At 38.8% G+C, this 17,682-nt stretch overlaps 2 protein-coding genes across 2 annotated transcripts; both read right to left on the minus strand.

Annotated features, from left to right (window-relative positions):
• Positions 1-6,042: 6,042 nt before the first annotated feature.
• On the minus strand, positions 6,043-7,019 carry LOC135706501 (uncharacterized). The gene is made up of 3 exons (XM_065228116.1): positions 6,875-7,019; positions 6,514-6,810; positions 6,043-6,453 (listed from the first exon to the last, which is right to left on the minus strand). The coding sequence occupies exons 1-3, from the start codon at positions 7,015-7,017 to the stop codon at positions 6,204-6,206; spliced, it is 690 nt and encodes a 229-aa protein (XP_065084188.1). The 5' UTR covers positions 7,018-7,019; the 3' UTR covers positions 6,043-6,203.
• A 1,421-nt stretch (positions 7,020-8,440) lies between these two features.
• LOC135706486 (uncharacterized) lies at positions 8,441-14,585 on the minus strand. Its single transcript, XM_065228107.1, has 2 exons — positions 14,554-14,585; positions 8,441-9,998 (listed from the first exon to the last, which is right to left on the minus strand). The coding sequence occupies exons 1-2, from the start codon at positions 14,583-14,585 to the stop codon at positions 8,441-8,443; spliced, it is 1,590 nt and encodes a 529-aa protein (XP_065084179.1).
• Positions 14,586-17,682: the final 3,097 nt, after the last annotated feature.

Genomic DNA, 17,682 nt, shown 5'->3' on the forward strand with positions numbered 1-17,682 from the left:
CTGTCTAAAATAAAGATGCGTTCGCCACATGTGTATTATCTAGTTTATATGGTACGTTGCAAAACATTTGCACTTCATCGAGCAGCACGGTACTCTACAGGTGGCGAAGGTGGTATTTGCTATACAACAAAAACCCGAAGGGTGGAAAATCACTTTAATGTTCCATGAATATTTACAAAGTCCCTTTATCCTTTCTTCTAGAAATTATGATTAGTTTCCAAAAGTTCCGTCAACATTTTCCAAGCAGCATAATTTGTGTTTTCTTATTCATTTCATATCATACTTGACTTTTTCCTAATTTCAGGAAAAAACTAGAACAATTTCTTAAATTTTCCTAAACATTCGTGGGCATAACAAAGTTCCCAAAACTACCAGTATGTTATCAAATCAAAACCTTCGCAGTATGTTTGTCGTTGTTTCTACGAGGCTCCCTTCTTAAGTCAAAAGTACTAGGCTATATAGGGGGAAGATTATGGATATGATGATAGATAAAATCAAAAAAACAAAAAAAATAAAGATACATAAATATGCTTTATGCGTTTTACTCAGAATACCTCTGGCGTTTTACAAATCATTACCAATTTGGTTTCTACACACTTAGTTTTTTCTTCTACCGAGCTCAGCTGTGCAAATCTCGGTGAAAATAAGTTTCACTGAGATCTCAGCAAAAGTGACATTTGATTGCTGAGTCTCGGATAATGCTAAGCTGAATCTCAGCAAACAAATCTCACTCTTTTTATTCACCAAATCCAAATGCCCGAACTTTCATCTTAAATACACCCATAAGGTTTTGTTTGTACAACGGTTGAATCGACATTCTTTTCTCCTTTCAACCATGATCTAAACATTTCCTGCTCCGTAGTGACAACTTCGATCCTTCGGCATGAAATTTTTCCTCATTTATCTTGTACCACTCCAGAACATCCTTGGAATAGTGGCAAGAGGCTAGCTCCGGCCAAAAAATTGTAGTAACATTGTGTTTTTTGAGAAACGGAAACTGTCATCTCTTCGGGCACTCATTCATGTAGACTTGGCCATTTAAGGTGATACTCTAAGGAAGCCTTAGCGTGAAACTTCAAAGACACAAATGTAAGCTTCCACAAAACATACAAATTTGAAATTGCTACTCTCTGTTTGTAGTAGCACAGCAAACAAGGAGTAGCAATTTCACATTTGTATGTTTTGTGGAAGCTGACATTTGTGCCTTTAAAGTTTCACGCTAAGGCTTCCTTAGCGTATCACCTTAAGGTTGTAGTTGTTACGAAAGGCTTGCTCCGTTTTTCAAATCATGATTTTCTTGGGGAACTTCGACACTTGCTGTTTCCAGAGTCCTGAAACATCGAACTTGTCTTTCGCAGTCACATACTGGTTTCCCGGAATTGGTTTGAAGTCCGCTTTTATGTATGTTTCATCGTTCATGATATAGCAGTGTGGTTTTGTCAACATTTGTGTGTACACCTAGGTTGGGTTAGCGTTTGAAGGCAGCAATCAGTCACTTGTGATCTTCAACGCAGTACAGAACACTTTTTCTTGTACTCACTTGCTTCCGATTGACAGTTAAACGTTAACCGAAACGTTTTATGACACGAGAAACAGTCGATTGTTAGATTCCCAACATCTTTCCGATGGCTCGGTGCGAAGGATGTGGGTTGTTGAGGTGAGTGTACAAAATTTTCTCACGTACGCGCTGTTCCTTCGACTTCATTTTCAAAACTATTAGAAATTTCACTATGAAACTCACGCAGTGTAAACAATATGTACATGCTGAGGCTATCTCACCCACAATTTCAATATATTATCCCAAAGGGCAAAATGTTGCAGTGATGCAAAATGTTGAAAGTGATGCAACTTAACCGTGGACACCCTTTAGGGCAGGTTTTTGAGACATACCAGTTAGTAGTAAAATTACATTTATTTGTGTTAATTATGATTTTACATTGTTTTAACATTTCAATTGATTAGCCTATCCAGGCTCTTCATTTTTGTTTCATTTGTTATTCTAATTTACGTATTCACGTTTTTCGACTAGTCTATAGAATACCCCTTGGGGGGTGTATTATGTTTGAATTGAAAAAAGTGATAACCTACCTAACTACGAGTATAACTTAGCCTAACGTGCTAGATCATGTATGATCTGATGAGCTGATCTCAGACAGGTGATTCTGAACCTTTCCAGGATAAACACTCTCCGTTTTTCTAATGTCTGAATTCCAGCCAGGAGGTGGATCTCAGAATTTCTAGTTCACGGGGGACTGTTTAGGATCATCCTAAGGATCTTGTTCGGGATCCTTTGAATTTTGAGGTGATGGCATTTGGCGCAACTCTCCCTGATTGGCATACCGTACTCGATTACGGGAAGGGTGATTTGTTTGTAGACAGCAAGCTTATTTTTCAGGGATAGGGTAGGCCTCCTGTTGATGAGTGGATACAGGGATCTTATCAGGATGTTACACTTGGTTTTCGTTTTATCAACGTGTTCCCTGAAAATCAGCATGCTGTCTAGTGTTAAACCGAGGTAGACTACCTCTTGCGACCATTCCACCACTGTGCCGTTGAGGCAGATCGATAGATATCGGAGGTGAACAGGTTGAATACAATGGGGCCAAGTATGTTTCTTTGTGGAACCCCAGAACCGATGTTGAAAGCATTCGATGTGATGCCATTCAGAGAAACTCAGAACGTCCTGTCCGATTCATAGTTATTTATTAGTCACTAGGAAGATTGGAAGACCGTACTGCTGAAATTTGAACACCATGAACGCTTTTTCAACGTCCAACAACGCCATGGCAGATGTTTTCGACACAGACTTGTTTCGTCTGAGAATGTTTGTTACTCGAGTCAGCTGGTGGACGGTCGGTGAATGGAGGAGCATGCTTTATTGAAAATTTCTGGTGCAAAATTTGCATCGCTCTGATAAATGAAATGAACAGAAAATTTCTGGTGGAAAATTTATACTGGTCTGGTAAATGAAGGCACAAGCTTTATTTAAAATTAAGCTATATTGAAAATTTCTGGTGGAAAATCTGCCCCGTTCTGGTGAACGGATGGGCAAGCTTTTGGGAAAAATTTTGGTCTTAAATTTGCATCCTTCTGTTGAATAGAGAAACAAACTTTAATCATAATCTCTGGTGTAAAATTTGCACCATTCTTATTATTGGAGGGAAGCGGCTTTACTGAAAATTTATCATGAAAAATCTGAAAATAGGGGCATGCTTTATTTGATGGAAAACCTGCAACATTCTGATGATATCCATATTGCTGTATTCCAAGCTATATTGAAAATGTCTGTTGGAAAATGGAAAAAGGAAATCTGCACCATTCACAAGATTGGAGAAGCAATTTTTATTGAACGTTAACAGTGGAACATTTGCATCGTTCTGGTCAATTAAAATTTCCTGGTGGAAATTTTTCTGGGGGCAAAATTGTATTGTAAATTTCTGGTGTAAGATTTGCAACAATCTGCTGCATGGAGAGGCAAGCTGAATTTAAAATTCTTGATGTAAAAATTGCACAGTTCTGGTGAATGGAGGGGCAAGGTTTATTGAACATTTCTGGAAGAAAAACTACAACGTTTTGGTGAATGGACGGACAACTTAAACTTGACTTCCGATAAGAACCTCAAGGGTATTGAATTCTGAGGACAGTTCCAAATGAAAAAAATTCGGTATTCTTTTCGAAATCATCTTGCAACTATCTGCAGGATGTACAAGAAATTATTCGCAGAATTTTCTTGGAATTCTCCCCAGAAATCCTTTGGAAGTGTCCTCGGAATTCAATAGCCTTGAGGTTCTTCTCGGATTTTTTTAGAACTCTCCTAAGCTTTTGAAATTCTTCTCAGAAGTCCACTGGAATTATATTTAGAACCCTTCATGATTTTTTCTCAGAAAACCTGGGAACTGAAATTCCTTTAGAGTTTCAGAAATTTTTCCTGGAATAAGCTAGAAATTATCCTAGGAATTCGCTTGAAATTTAGCTTAGAATCCCTTTGGAATTTCACTCAAAATTTGATTTTCTCAATCCCTTAAATTTGTCGAACCTCTTAACGGAATCCCTTTATGAACAGCTTTGAGTGTGTTGGTTAATTTCCTTTTAATTCCGTTATTATTGCTTATCTTTTGACAGAAACGCGAATTTCATCTACTACTTGCAGACTTAATCAGTGCCAAGTACTCAACACCACTGATCAAGATTGGATTGATCTAGAGCAATATACTGTTTGTTCACTGCTATGCGCACTGTTTGAACCTTGTACTTGTCGACGCAGTGTGCATGCGAAAGGAGAATACGATGTTGGTTTATCGGTGCTATCACCACCATCTGATGTGACTTCAGCTGAATCCAACCACCAAGGCAACAACATTGCAGCAAATGTATCATTTCGGTTAAAGCCCTACTATCGCAACCATTTGACGAACCGATCATCATCGACATCGTCGATGGGATTGAATTGCCAATTTCCATTGGCTGTCTGAAAGCAGTTTGCATTGAAGAAGATGAACCACGACCGGAGCAACAAATAAATAAAATTAGCTTAATTGAACAGTAGGGAAACAGTGGTGGGTGGACAGCACCATCCACCACGCACTTTGGAGTACTCCCCATCCCCAGATTAAATGCACCATAGAAAAAAAAATGGCCCCTCCTTAACACGCTAGTGAGTGCCAGATGGTTGTAGAATGTGGAACTCAAGTGTTTGAGTTCCAGATTCAGGATGTTGTCAAAACCTGGGTTCTTAGATGATTTGATATAGGCCAACAGCTCGTCAGCCATAATCTCGGATTCCTCGGGAAACATATTAGGATTCTGATGGAGGTTGTGAGGGCTGACGATGTTTTGTCCGAGATTATGGGAGCTGACGAAGTGCCGTGGCAGCCTTGTAGACATACCATATGCAGGAAGTTTGCTTGTACACTGGCGCCACGTAGTAAGAGAGTTCTGAACTAATATGAGCACCATCCGAATGGAATTGGTCACCTGAAGAGCTTTGCTCATGATAGCAACACTCTATATGGTAAGGATCGCGAGATATTGGACCCAAATTCCTTATATTAAAGTACCCGTCATAAGTAACATGAAAGCGGAGGGATATCCTGAATCAGTTACCTTTTAAATCTCAATAATAAGTGAAAAACATGATGAACAAGAAACAGGTTCAGGACTTTATTGAAATTGACTTTTGCCCGCTAGTTTATTTGTATTAATTAATTTAATAGCCTTATTACAATTGATGTTAAGAAGCATTAAATGTAATATTCCACTAGGAGCAGGAGAATCATAGTTTATGGTAAATTTTGGCCATTGCTGCTAAATAAATGCTGGACAAATGTATGGCAAAACAACTGCTAATATTGCGAAAGCTGTTATAACTTCCCCCCGTTCAAAGGCGAATGTGGAAAAATATAAACATACATTCTGTGGAACATATTTCATATTCAGCCTACCGATTCAGGATGCTGCTCAGTCCACCCTTACAAACTAAACGGGCAAAAGTTTTCATCCCCCATCAAGAAAGAAAAAAAGAAAAGAGAAATACCTACAACAAAAACACAATTCCGTCCTTTTGGACATCCTTTTCACCACACGATTTGATAAATTTATACACATATAAGAATGGAAGAGCTGGCCATCCCACCCCAAGGTTCGGAAAGTAAAAGAAAGCAATGTGAAAAAAAAAATGAAATTGGATGGGGATTGTGGAAAAAGGTATTTCCTTGTAGATCAAACGGGAAGCGGAGGGTTGAATATTTTTCTTGTAAAATTAATAGAAAATGTGTATATGTGTGTGGGGATGTGGTTTGGGATGCCCGGCAGTCAGGTCAGAAAGCACTGCATATTCTTCGAAACGGATGGCAGACCGGATATTTGAATGGTGGAGACCAAATAAAGAGAACATGGAGAAAGGGGCATAGGTATATTGAGCGGAGCTGAACCAACCAATCTATCCAGTATTTTCTGGGGTGTAACAAAAGGATCCCAAAGGAAAGAATCCATCTTGTTTGGACCGAATATGGACAATGGATAGAGAAGAAAGGTGGAGATTGATAGAGTAGAAAAGTGGAATTTATATGTTTTCAATAGGATAATCAGGCTTAGCTACGACGTAAACCATTTACTGTAAATGGATGGATGGGAAGCTAGCAACTTGAAGAATATCAATGATCAGCTGTTGACGTCTCTGGAAGCATGGAATTCATTGCATCGTTTCAACTCTTCCGCTTAATTTTGGAAAATCTCCCTCCACCAAGCAATGAGAGCAGAACTTTTGGAGGGTATCGATATGTTCTGGGGATTACCTGTCCATCAAAGTCAAGCTTCCCTTCAATGTTCACCAAATATTCTTTGCCAGAGTTTATGATTTGCACCAGTAATTCAATTAGTTCTGTATCAAATTCAGCACCATTTTCTTCAGCAAATCTATAAGAATGTTTTGCAGTAACTATGCGGAAGTCTTCCCTTAAAATAGAAAAAAAAAAATTAACAATCGATCATAAATACAAGGATCACAACACTTACTGAACAATCGTTGACATTTCCTCCTGAAACTGTTCAATCGACATTTCTTCCCATTTCAATGTATCGTTCGTAATCTTCCCCAAACACTGAACACGGGTTACTCTTGCTTGGCTTATTGCTTGCATCAGTTTATGTTTGCGTCTACAATTGCTTGCATTCGTAATGTTACTCTCGCTGCTGATTTCAAACACTTCTCCCGTTGATTGTAGTTGTACCTCGTAGGTACTGGTTCTGATCAAGTTGCATGAATCAATATCCTCATCAAAGTGATGAATCCGCAATAACGTAAATCCTTCCCTAAACGAGCAGAGGGAATTCGGTTGTAGAAATTTAATTTTTTTCAAAAACAAATCTTACTTACAAGCCCGCCTCAAGAAACGATTGTGCAACATGGGATGCTTCGTCTGGCGTTAGATCAGTAGTTGGACCAGCATCGGAAGTATCCGTTGGCAAACATCCAACAAAGTAGAATACAAGAATATTAAATATAATTTTCGACAGCATCATTCAACGTAGAACAGATTGGAAAAAGACTATTCAATCACTGAGCTCAGCTAGAGATCGTTTACTTCTCGCGGGCGTTATCAGCTTGAATTAAAAACAAAAAAACAAAGGCATAGATTAAAATTTGGCGAAACGTTCAATTCCACTGTTGCAATACATATTGATAAGAAAGATTCAATTAATTGACATTGCCCTGGAAGCGTTCGCGACCTATTATTGATGTTTGATACTCCTGTCATAAACACAATGCTGTCATCGTAGCTAGTAAGTCGATATTTTAATGTCAGAACTCAACTATTTGGATGAAATCAAAGTGTTGGATTTAAAAAAAAACTAGCTTGGATACCAACCGTGATTACCCTCCATCAACATCTTCTGCAGTCAACACCACTGTCAATAAACACTGCATTAATATCTTCTACAGTCTCCTCCAGAAGTCTCAGAATTGCTAACTGGATGTCCACCTTTTTAGAAAAGCGAAGTTTAAGTTCGACAGATTATTATTTTAACTGTTTAAAAACAATAAATTTTTCAATACTATTTTTATCGTAGTCAATGAATAATAACAATAAAAATTCAGTAGAAACAGAAAAATCACAATTTTACTATGAATTTTATGCTACAATATAGAATCACATAGGACGTTTTGACTAGTCGAGTTGTGCATCGGACATGTTACATTGGACGATTTTGCTCAATGACATAATCAATGAGTGTTACATTGGACGTTTTGTTCTACATGATACTAGATTCCCTTTCACAGATTTCAGAGTAGAGTACCTAACTTTAAATTGGCCCAGTCTTTAGAAAATGAGCACCAATCATGTTAGGCAGTCCGAACAACCGAAGTAATAATCATGTACCTATCAGTTGTACATTGGTCAATTTTTGAACTATGATTATCTTAAATAAATTGAAGTATATTTGTATGGGTATTTTTGTATCACATGCAATGTTAGAAGAGCAATAGTTTGTATCACTTAACTCGATTTGTTCACATTTGCTATTTAGGTCCTTTTGAAAAATAACGCGAGATATATTCTCAAGGATGATCACTGCTCCAAAAGTGAAGTTTCACTGTAGTTTCACTACCGAAATCTATTCCATCGCGACCCGGAGTGTCCGAGTTAATCCCGTACGCGAGTTAAGATTTCACGGACGTGATAACCTTTTTAAAAAATACAACTTAACTACACGCTAGCCTAAAACGAACTCCTCTTTATTTTTCAATTAAACCTAACTACAGTTCATATTGCCTACTCTGCATTTCCTCCGCTGGTGCCATCGTCCAAATTCCGTCCGTTGCCATCGTCGATCAATTTGCCTTGCCTTGCATATTCGTAGCTGCCCGTCCGGTGTGCCGTCGTTGCCAAGTTCCAAAGTGCATGTTCAGCATCAGCATTCCAGCCGGGTGGCTTCGGTGCTAACTCGTCCCCTTCCTAAGATTCGGTTCCGTCCGAATCATATCTGCTGGAGAAATGTTCCTAAAGATGTCCTCTTGAAATTTGTTGGCTGTAGCTGTTGTTGTAGTTAGTGGGATTCCTGGTGATTGGCTGTTGATGTTTACTTTGACAGTCCGTTTTCTGTAGAAGAAATAGCTTAAAATGATAGAACCAATTATGAGAGGAGTGAATGAGATTCCTCCGAAGATGGCCAATGGTGACCAATGGATGCTATTGCTTGTTAAGCGGATGACGTCCAACTCCTTCCTTGTTTCCAGATGTAGCTCATGAAGATGCTCCAAGGTAATGTTCAAGATCTCATGATGTTTCTTGACCGCAATTCCATCAAGTGTTAGATGAATTGGGTTTCCTGGAAGTTGTTGACTTCTACTGGAGTATAGAAAGTTGTTTATTTTTACGTAGCAGTTGTTGAAGGAAATAACGAAAGAACCGGATAGATTTCTCTCCGTTATTCCGCAATTGGATGACAGCTTAAAGCTTGATTTTGAATTTATCAGTAAATGGTGGTCATCTAGATAGATGATTTGGTTCTTAGTCGGGTTGGAAGTGAAATTGCATGTTGCAGAATTCCCTCTTAGTAGTCGTGGTATGCATGTTGTATTATCCAAAATAATATCTCGTTTTCCAAAAATAACTGGTTCTACTGACTTGATTGCATAAATTTCTTCCTCGTGTGTTATATAAAATTCGTTGGAGATGTGGATCTGTTTACTGCCGTGTATGATGGGGAACAAGCGTACTTTGTTGAAAATCCTTGAATCGAGCTTAGGCATTTTGATGATGAGAGCAATGTCCAAGTTGTTTGATGTAACCGATGTCGTCGCATAGGTCGTTGCTTCCATAGCAGTATGAACTGTTATATTCTCCCTAGCTAGATCTGCAATCAAAATGTCTATCTCTCTTTGACTTAAAATTTTTATGTTTACTAACCCTAACTTTGCTAAGACGATTGTTTCTAATATTTGATTCAATTTTTCTAGCAAATAGTTCAGGTGAAACAAAATTTTAGTACAATATATTTCGACTGACCCTACATTGAATAGACTTATTGCTTTTTTCGTTTTGAAAATGGCCTCTTTCAGTTGGGAATTCAGTTCCCGATTAATTTTTACCTGTTCGTTATTATTTATAATTAGATTATTAATGGAAGAATTAATTACTTTCAAGTCGTTTGCGTCTGGTGTACCAGCCAAATATTTCCATCCTGTGCCTAAACTATCCCATCGTTTATGTCGCCTTATTGGGTCTATGTTTCTGAAGCAAAAATCTATTTCATTGAATTTTTCAATTATCAAGTCGGTAAACTGATTATTACTAAAATTTTCAAACTGTAATCTGAGGCTTTTTACTTGCGATTTAATACTAGTGAGATTAAAATGATGAATGTAGTACTTGTAGTCTAGTCTTATTCGTGCGTCGCCCTGATGGAATATCAGGATTGGATTTTGTCCTACGTCTCGTATGTCAATCGTCACCTCCTGTCCTGATTGTATTAAGATTGGTAAGAACAGTAGCAGTCTGAAAAATAAATATGAAAGCTATATTTAAATTTTTCTAATTTTAATATCGTCCTTATGGATCCGTCGTCCACAATCTGTCGTTACGGTGCTTTTATTTACTTTAGAAATTTTGATTTTCTTAAATCGTTTTTTATGTTTCAGTCTCTGTCGAGTTGTCTCGAATGCGTCGATATTGTCTCCCATTGGGGTAAATTTCTTTTTCTTGTTATGGTGAGCCAATGAATTTTCTTGTGTTTGCTTTAAATTTCGAAAAACTTTTTCGATAATTTCTGGTGTTCGAGGAGAAGGTAAAATTATTTCCAGTGGTGTAAATTTTGTTGAGGAATGGATGGTGGAATTGTATTTCTGAACGGATAATTGGACTAAATCAGGGACTGGTGTGTTGGGGTGCTCGGTTTTGGTGATTCTGTAAATTTCTAGGAGCGTTGAATGGAATCGTTCAACAGTTCCATTCATTTCACTCCGGCCGGTAGCTGTAATGTAAGGAGTAATTTTGTGTATATTATAAAAGTTGACGAGCTCTCCTGTCATAAAGGATTTTTCTCCATCCATTACCAGTGTATCTGGTGGTTTATACTTAAGCAAAATATCCTTTATAGCGGGTGTGAGGTCAATGGCTGCTCTAGATTCTACTGGTACAACCTGAGCAAATTTTGAAAATTTATCGATATATGTAAGGAAGTGAAGGCTTTCCAAAAACATGATATCGATGTGGGCTATCTGAAATGGGGTGTTAGGGATCGGAGTTTCCTGAAGGGGAAATTTTATCGGTTTCCTGTCATATTTGCATTCATTGCAAATTTGACAGTTCAAGATGAAATCTACCACTTTCTGGCTTAATTTGGGGAAAAAATACTTTCTAAATATTTGTTGTCTATTTTCCTGAGCACCTCTGTGTGCTCGATAGTGCTCAGTGTGGATAATGTTCCACTGTCTGTCCTCTTCCTTAACGTCTTCAAGCATGTTCTGAGTAAAACGGATTGTTAACAGTTTTCCTTGCCCAAAGTTCTTTTTATAGACCTCTTGGATCTTTCCCATAATTTCTTCGTCTGTTAGCAAACCGTTAATCTTCGAACAATTGAAGTATGTTTTTAGTACCTGAAAAATAGAGTCATTGTTAATATCACTTAAATAAATTATGTTCCTATGGTAGCCTGGAAATGGGGTTTCAGTTGTGATTTTGTCAGGTCCTTTTTTTATAATAACTTGGTGGCGAAAAACGTTGATGGGTGATAGCGTGGATTGAATATATAAGTCATCGCTGTTGTCCGCAGAATGTTGTGTTCCTGTCATGGAACAAACAACTCGGCTTAAAGCGTCGGCTACGACATTCGACTTTCCTGGTTTATACACGATTTCGTAATCGTGTTCTTCTAAATAAGCCTTCCATCGCTTTAGCTTTGCGTTAGTATTTTTGGGCGACAAAGCAAAAGTGAGAGGCTGATGGTCAGTGATAACTTTAAATTTTGCCCCATAAAGATAATTTCTAAACGTTTGCAGTGCCCAGTAGATTGCCAACATTTCTTTTTCTGGTACGGAGCATTTCTCCTCGCTGTTAGATAGTGTTCTAGAGGCGAAATGAATAGGTCTATCCTTTCCCATTTCTCCTTGCGATAAGACCGCACCGATAGCAAAATCAGAGGCGTCGGTCGTTAGAATGAAAGGTTTGCTGAAGTCTGGATAGATAAGTATGTCGGATGATGAGAGTAGGGACTTCATTTTTTGGAAACACTGCTGTTCTCTATGGTTTAACGAAATTTTCTTGTTAGATGAGGGCGTTCTCTCCCCCCTTAGAAGATTTGTCAGGGGTTTTGCAATTTTTGCAAAATCTTTGACAAATCTGCGATAGTAACCCATCATGCCTAAGAACCCTCGAAGTTCTTTTAAATTTCTGGGTTCTGGATATTTGTTTATGATTTCAATTTTTTTCGTGTTAGGTTTCAATCCTTCTGCACTTATGATGTATCCTAAAAATTCAATTTCTGAATGTAAGAACTCGCATTTGTCGAGTTGGATTTTAAGGTTGGCATCGTTTAACGTTTTCAAAATTATCTTCAGATTTTTCAAGTGCTCGGCTAAAGTTCTCCCAAAAACAATGACGTCGTCTATATAGACATAACAAATTTTGCCTATATGATCTCTTAGTACGTCATCGATCGCTCTTTGAAAGATCGCAGGGGCGTTTTTTAACCCGAATGGCATTCGAGTAAATTCGTACTTCCCATTATTGATCGCAAAGGCTGTTTTTTCGATATCTTTTTCCCTCATTTTTATCTGGTGGAAACCAGACGCTAAATCGAGGGTCGTGAAGTATTTTTGCCCTTTGAGTTGGTCTAAAACGTACCCAATCTCGGGCATAGGATATTTGTCCGCAATCGTTTTTTCATTAATTTTCCTATAGTCTATGACCATTCGGAACTTCTTCTCTCCGGAAGCATCGGTTTTCTTCGGTACGATCCAGACCGGTGCTGTCCATGCTGAGCGAGAAGGTCTAATGATGCCATCTTCTAGTAATTTATTAATCTGCTTCCTAACTTCATCTGTGTATGCAGCTGGGTACGGATACACTTTTTGATGCACAGGAATATCGTCCGTAGTGTTGATAGTACACTCAACATTGGTTGAACACGTTAATTTCTCACTAGGTTCATGGAACACTTCCTTAACATCGTCAAGTACAGATTTCAATTGGATTTGTTCCTCTTCAGAAAGGTGGGATGTTCGAAAAACGCTATTTGACGAACGATCCGTTTGAAAATATTCATAAAGGGGAATAACGAGCATTTCATTGCCAGAATACAATGACAGCGTTTTGTTGGAAAAATTTATTGTTGCATTTAATGCGTTCAGTATCCCTGTTCCAATTATTCCGTGGAAGAATGGATGGAACTTATGTAACAAGAATTTGGCGGTGTGATTTATTTTAGGATAAAAAAAATTTATGTCAATAGCGGAGGTTGCATCGAAGCTTCCGTTGGCACTAGTTATGCTACGGGCGTTAAAATTATATGGTTTGGAATTTTTGTAGGACCAAGCAAGTTTGGGGTTAATTAAATTAATATTTGCCCCGGTGTCAATTAAAAAAGGATAAAAACCATTTGTTGTCTTCAGGTTGATGTAAGGCAAAACTGGCTTCACCAACTTGGGCTCCAATCTAAAAAATTAGTGGCACTAGATGTTGAAGGTAGCTGCTCGTCCTTTTGTATCTCAGGTGGCGAATTTGTGGGAATTTCTAATTCTTCTGGTTGTTCATTTGGTTGAAAATGTTGATAATTTTCGAAATTTTGGTAAGGATCAGACGAATGGTTGTAGTCATATTCGTAAAAATCATCTGTTTCTTCGTCGAAAGTATCGATCGGATGCGCATGTCTTTTAAATTGAGGTACTTGGGATGAAAGTGGGGCTGGCCTTTTAAGGTCCATCTGAGGTCGGTTACCGTAATTAACGATGCGGGAACGAATACTTGGATCGATATCCATGGGTTCTGGTCTCGGTTGGGGTTTTGGGAAAAAAGGTCTTGGAGGCGGTTGAAATTGGTTTTGGGCGAAAGGATTTGGCTGAAATTGTTGCCTATTTTGCGGAAAGTTATTTTGTAGAAATTGTGGTCTATGAAAAAGAGGTTGCTGTGAGAAAAAATTTCTTGGTACTGGGGTTGGAGGAGGAGGAAATTTTCTAGGTAGTGGTCTTGGAGGGTTCCTAGAAATTTCGAGATCTCTAGGTTTATGATTTTGTATTGAGTGCTCACTACGAAATTGTGCTGATCTTGCATCCATGTTGTAGTAGTCCAGACAAAATTGGTAAGCGTGGTTAAGAGTCTTCGGATTATACGTTCTTAGAAGTTGGCATAGAGGTTTTTCTAGACCCCGGATAAAAGCATCCACCGCTTTGTCTCTGAAATAGTCGATATGAGAATCGACGTGCAATGCATATTTTTCCTCCGTTTGTATCTGTGCTATCATTGAGGACAGTAATTCGTTAACTCTGGAATAATAGCTCCCAAAGCTCTCGTTGGTGGATTTTTTAATTGATGTTAACTCATAATCCAGAGTTTTCAGATCACGCTTATCCCTATAATAGATAAGCAAGGTTTGTTTAATTTTCGCCCAATCGTGTATCACGTTGTTGGCATTTAGAATATCGGCGGCTTCGCCTCTTATTTTCCTACGTATGCAACGTTCGATTAATGCAATTTGCGCCTCTGTCGCTCCTGCTTCCTTATACATGTGGAAAATTCCCTCTACATCAGTTAACCAGGCTAAAAGCTCGGTCGGTTTGCCGTCGTATTGTTGGACGTCCCGGATAAAATCCGGTAACCTTCCCAGTTCTATGAATTGTTGCATCGTTAGAGGTGCAACCTCTGGCTCGGGATTAGGGTTTGCCATAATCCTACCAAAGTAAAAATTTAGTCTGCTTTTTTTGTGTGAAATTTTGTTTCGCCTGGTAGCTGTTACTACACTTATTATTTACTTTTTCAATTTTTTGCTTAGAACTTATTCACTTTTTCACTTTTGTTACTTAGAACTTAATAGGGGAAAAAATTACTGCTTACTTACATAAAGGACCGTGTCCTGGGTACGGCCAACATCGATCGTTGGTCTTTTGGTGGCTGTCCTCTCGAAACGGGGGATCTACGAGCAGGCACTTTTGGATTGTCCGTTTTGCTGCAGCTACTCCGGGCCAGCGGTGCCGATCGGGTGTCGATGTCCTCAGTGTCTCGCAGCTCGCTTTGTGATATGAAGGCCTGGCTCGTTGAACCAGAACCACTACAACTTGGCTCTTTGAACCAACCACTTTCACTTTTTTTTAAAGATTTTTGTTGCACTTTTTACTACGAGTTTTACTCTTTCACTATCACTTTATACAGTTCCCGTCTGAGAGGATCTCGCCGGAGCCTCCAGTTAAGATTTCACGGACGTGATAACCTTTTTAAAAAATACAACTTAACTACACGCTAGCCTAAAACGAACTCCTCTTTATTTTTCAATTAAACCTAACTACAGTTCATATTGCCTACTCTGCATTTCCTCCGCTGGTGCCATCGTCCAAATTCCGTCCGTTGCCATCGTCGATCAATTTGCCTTGCCTTGCATATTCGTAGCTGCCCGTCCGGTGTGCCGTCGTTGCCAAGTTCCAAAGTGCATGTTCAGCATCAGCATTCCAGCCGGGTGGCTTCGGTGCTAACTCGCGTTATCCTTACTTCTTACCAATCAGGCTACGGCCTTGTTGTCCTCTGCTGTCCAAATAAGTCGTCTCCACTCTACTCGATCCATGGCCACAGTTCACCAGCCTTGTAGTCTGCGAAGGGTCCGCAGGTCACCTTGTACTTGGTCGATCCACCTTGCCCGCTGCGTGCCTCTTCTTCTTGTTCCTGTTGGGTCACTTTCTGGAACAATTTTCACTTGGTCGTCGTACGGCATTCTTACGACGTGCCCAGCCCACCGTAGTCGCCCAATTTTTGCAATGTGGACGACGGATGGTTCTCCCAGGCCAGGGCTTGAAAGGGGATCGCATATCGACTGTGACTGCGTGATCGCGTACGTTTTCTGCATTCAATGTGCGAAGCAAGCACGTCGGTTTGACTGGCAAAATGGCGCAGTCGTTCTGCCTTTTCTCGATTGCTTGTGTGGTGTTTGCCGCAGCAACTCGGTGGAAGCCGATTTTTCAATTCATTCATTCTCCCGCTTATCGTGCATGTTGAAAGTTGAAGCTGCAGAATGACCGGGAGTACTCTGCGTATTTTGTTTTCATTTCTCTTTTCCAATGGTGAGCTATGCTGTACGAGTCTCCCGATAAACGCGGTAGGAAATATGTTATATTCACCGCTATAACTCGGCTGTTTTCAAACCAATCGATCTAATTTTTTAATATTTGAAGTCTCTGGTTAATACTTTTTACGTACAAAAATGAAATCGACTTCTTTCTTCCTACCGAGCCGAACAATGAATCAGATCCTTTGTAACATTGACAGATTCTCTTTGTCGATTTTATCTTTGCATGGCCATAAATATTAATTTCCAGCTATTTTCAAATCACAGTTTGATAAAAGAAGGTATTATCAGCAACGGTTTTGTAGCCAAGTAATTAACCGTTATGTGATCGACAAAAAAAAACACCTTTAGGAGCTCGACAAGGTACTTCCACAAATTGAAATACTTGCTACTACGGCCAAATTTGATCGATTTTGAATCTTTTGGCACCATAGGATTCAGAAACTTGTCTTCTTTCTGGACATTGCCAACAATGTCCATTCGAAATAGTCTGGTTCCCAGAAATCCGGATTTCTTGTATAATGTTCCATAAGTAAGCATTTTCTTGCCTCTCGCTAGAATATTGAAGGAATCGATATCAAAGTAGAATCTCCTTCAAGAAACAATTTCAGCTTACTTGAGGACCAGTTTAAGGTTTCTCCCCGGAACGGCCATTCCGGCGCAGGTTCCCGTAGGGCCTCTAATGGCCATGGAAGAGTTTTGGAAGAAACCCCTACAATATGGGTATCAAAATTCATGAATTTACAGCAGGAGACTGTTTATCATAATTTTGTGATCATCCGATGGATTGTCCCGGAGTTGGTTCCCGTAGCGCCTCTAGTGGCCATAGAAGTGTTTGGAAAGAAACCCCTGCAATGATTTTTCAGATTTTGCTCCACCTCCGCCAAAGTAGGTCCGTCCAGATTATTCTTTTGCGTTTGAGTTGTAATTTGCTTGTTATTTCATACCACAATAGCCTTTCGAGGTTTAAATGGCAATTACAAGGGAAAAAAAATATTTTGTTTTATTTTCTTCGTTTTAGCCTTTTTCCAAAATGATATACGGGTATGCCTACTATCTTTTCTTATGTAAAATTTGGAGACCACTTTTTGAAAGAACTTTCTCAAATTTTCTCGTAATAATTTCCTTATAAAAATCAAAGAGCAGTATAAGATCGCAACCAAATGGGTTAAAATTTCTGGAGAATAGTCAGAAATTATAATCGATTGAGCAGGGTAGAGCAAAATCTATATTTTTAAACACCCTTGTATAGAGGTTAGTCATGGATATGCTAAAGATAATTTATGAACTTTTTCAGCCTGTTGTTTTAGCAACCTAGCAATCTCTAGCGTAAAAAATGTATCGAATTTTAGGGAAAAAACGGTAAAGCATTCGAACTGGGGTCATTTCTTTATTATCTTACAGGTTTGTCCTAATAACGGGTGGTTAGGGAAATGTTACGTTTATTTTATTTGCGAGTGGGCTAAAGGGTATCAGAGTATCCAAATTTAATAAAATGTTGCCCTTGGGTAGAGTTTATATTAGATGGAAGGAAAAAATAGAGTTTATCTCAGCGAATTACAGTTCAACTTTTCGAGGTTTTCAGAACATCACTTGCTATAAGAAAACATAGCTTAAGAACGAATGCTCTTAGAAACAAGGTTGTAGAGTGAAGCACTACTTCGGAATATTGTAAAAGTTTCCGTTATACGCGTCAAAAATAATGAAGACAAACAGCGATATCCAAAATATATAAATGCAAAAACTGATTTTTCTACCTATTCGTAAAGCTGTGCATTTGGAAGAATGAATGCGAAAAGTAGCGTGGAGCAACGGATGGTATACGAAGTACCGCACACAAAAGACTACATGAAATTGAATGAATGGTTATGTTGACTGCGCATGAAAAAAAGGACAGACAGAAGCCCTGCTCCC

This window comes from Ochlerotatus camptorhynchus, unplaced genomic scaffold, assembly GCF_037179485.1.
Source record: "Ochlerotatus camptorhynchus isolate MF236.1 unplaced genomic scaffold, CSIRO-AGI_Acam_v1.1 ptg000282l, whole genome shotgun sequence".
Lineage (NCBI taxonomy): Eukaryota > Metazoa > Arthropoda > Insecta > Diptera > Culicidae > Ochlerotatus > Ochlerotatus camptorhynchus.

What these genes read in the sequence shown, in the direction of transcription:
- LOC135706501 (XM_065228116.1), bottom strand. Translation starts at nt 7,017, where the DNA reads ATGCTGTCGAAAATTATATTTAATATTCTTGTATTCTACTTTGTTGGA. An exon ending in TCGTTTCTTGAGGCGGGCTT is followed by an intron (nt 6,811 to 6,874) that starts GTAAGTAAGATT and finishes CTGCTCGTTTAG; the next exon opens with GGAAGGATTTACGTTATTGC. An exon ending in GAAATGTCAACGATTGTTCA is followed by an intron (nt 6,454 to 6,513) that starts GTAAGTGTTGTG and finishes TTCTATTTTAAG; the next exon opens with GGAAGACTTCCGCATAGTTA.
- LOC135706486 (XM_065228107.1), bottom strand. Translation starts at nt 14,585, where the DNA reads ATGTTGGCCGTACCCAGGACACGGTCCTTTAT. An exon ending in CCCAGGACACGGTCCTTTAT is followed by an intron (nt 9,999 to 14,553) that starts GTAAGTAAGCAG and finishes TTTATTTTTCAG; the next exon opens with ACTGCTACTGTTCTTACCAA.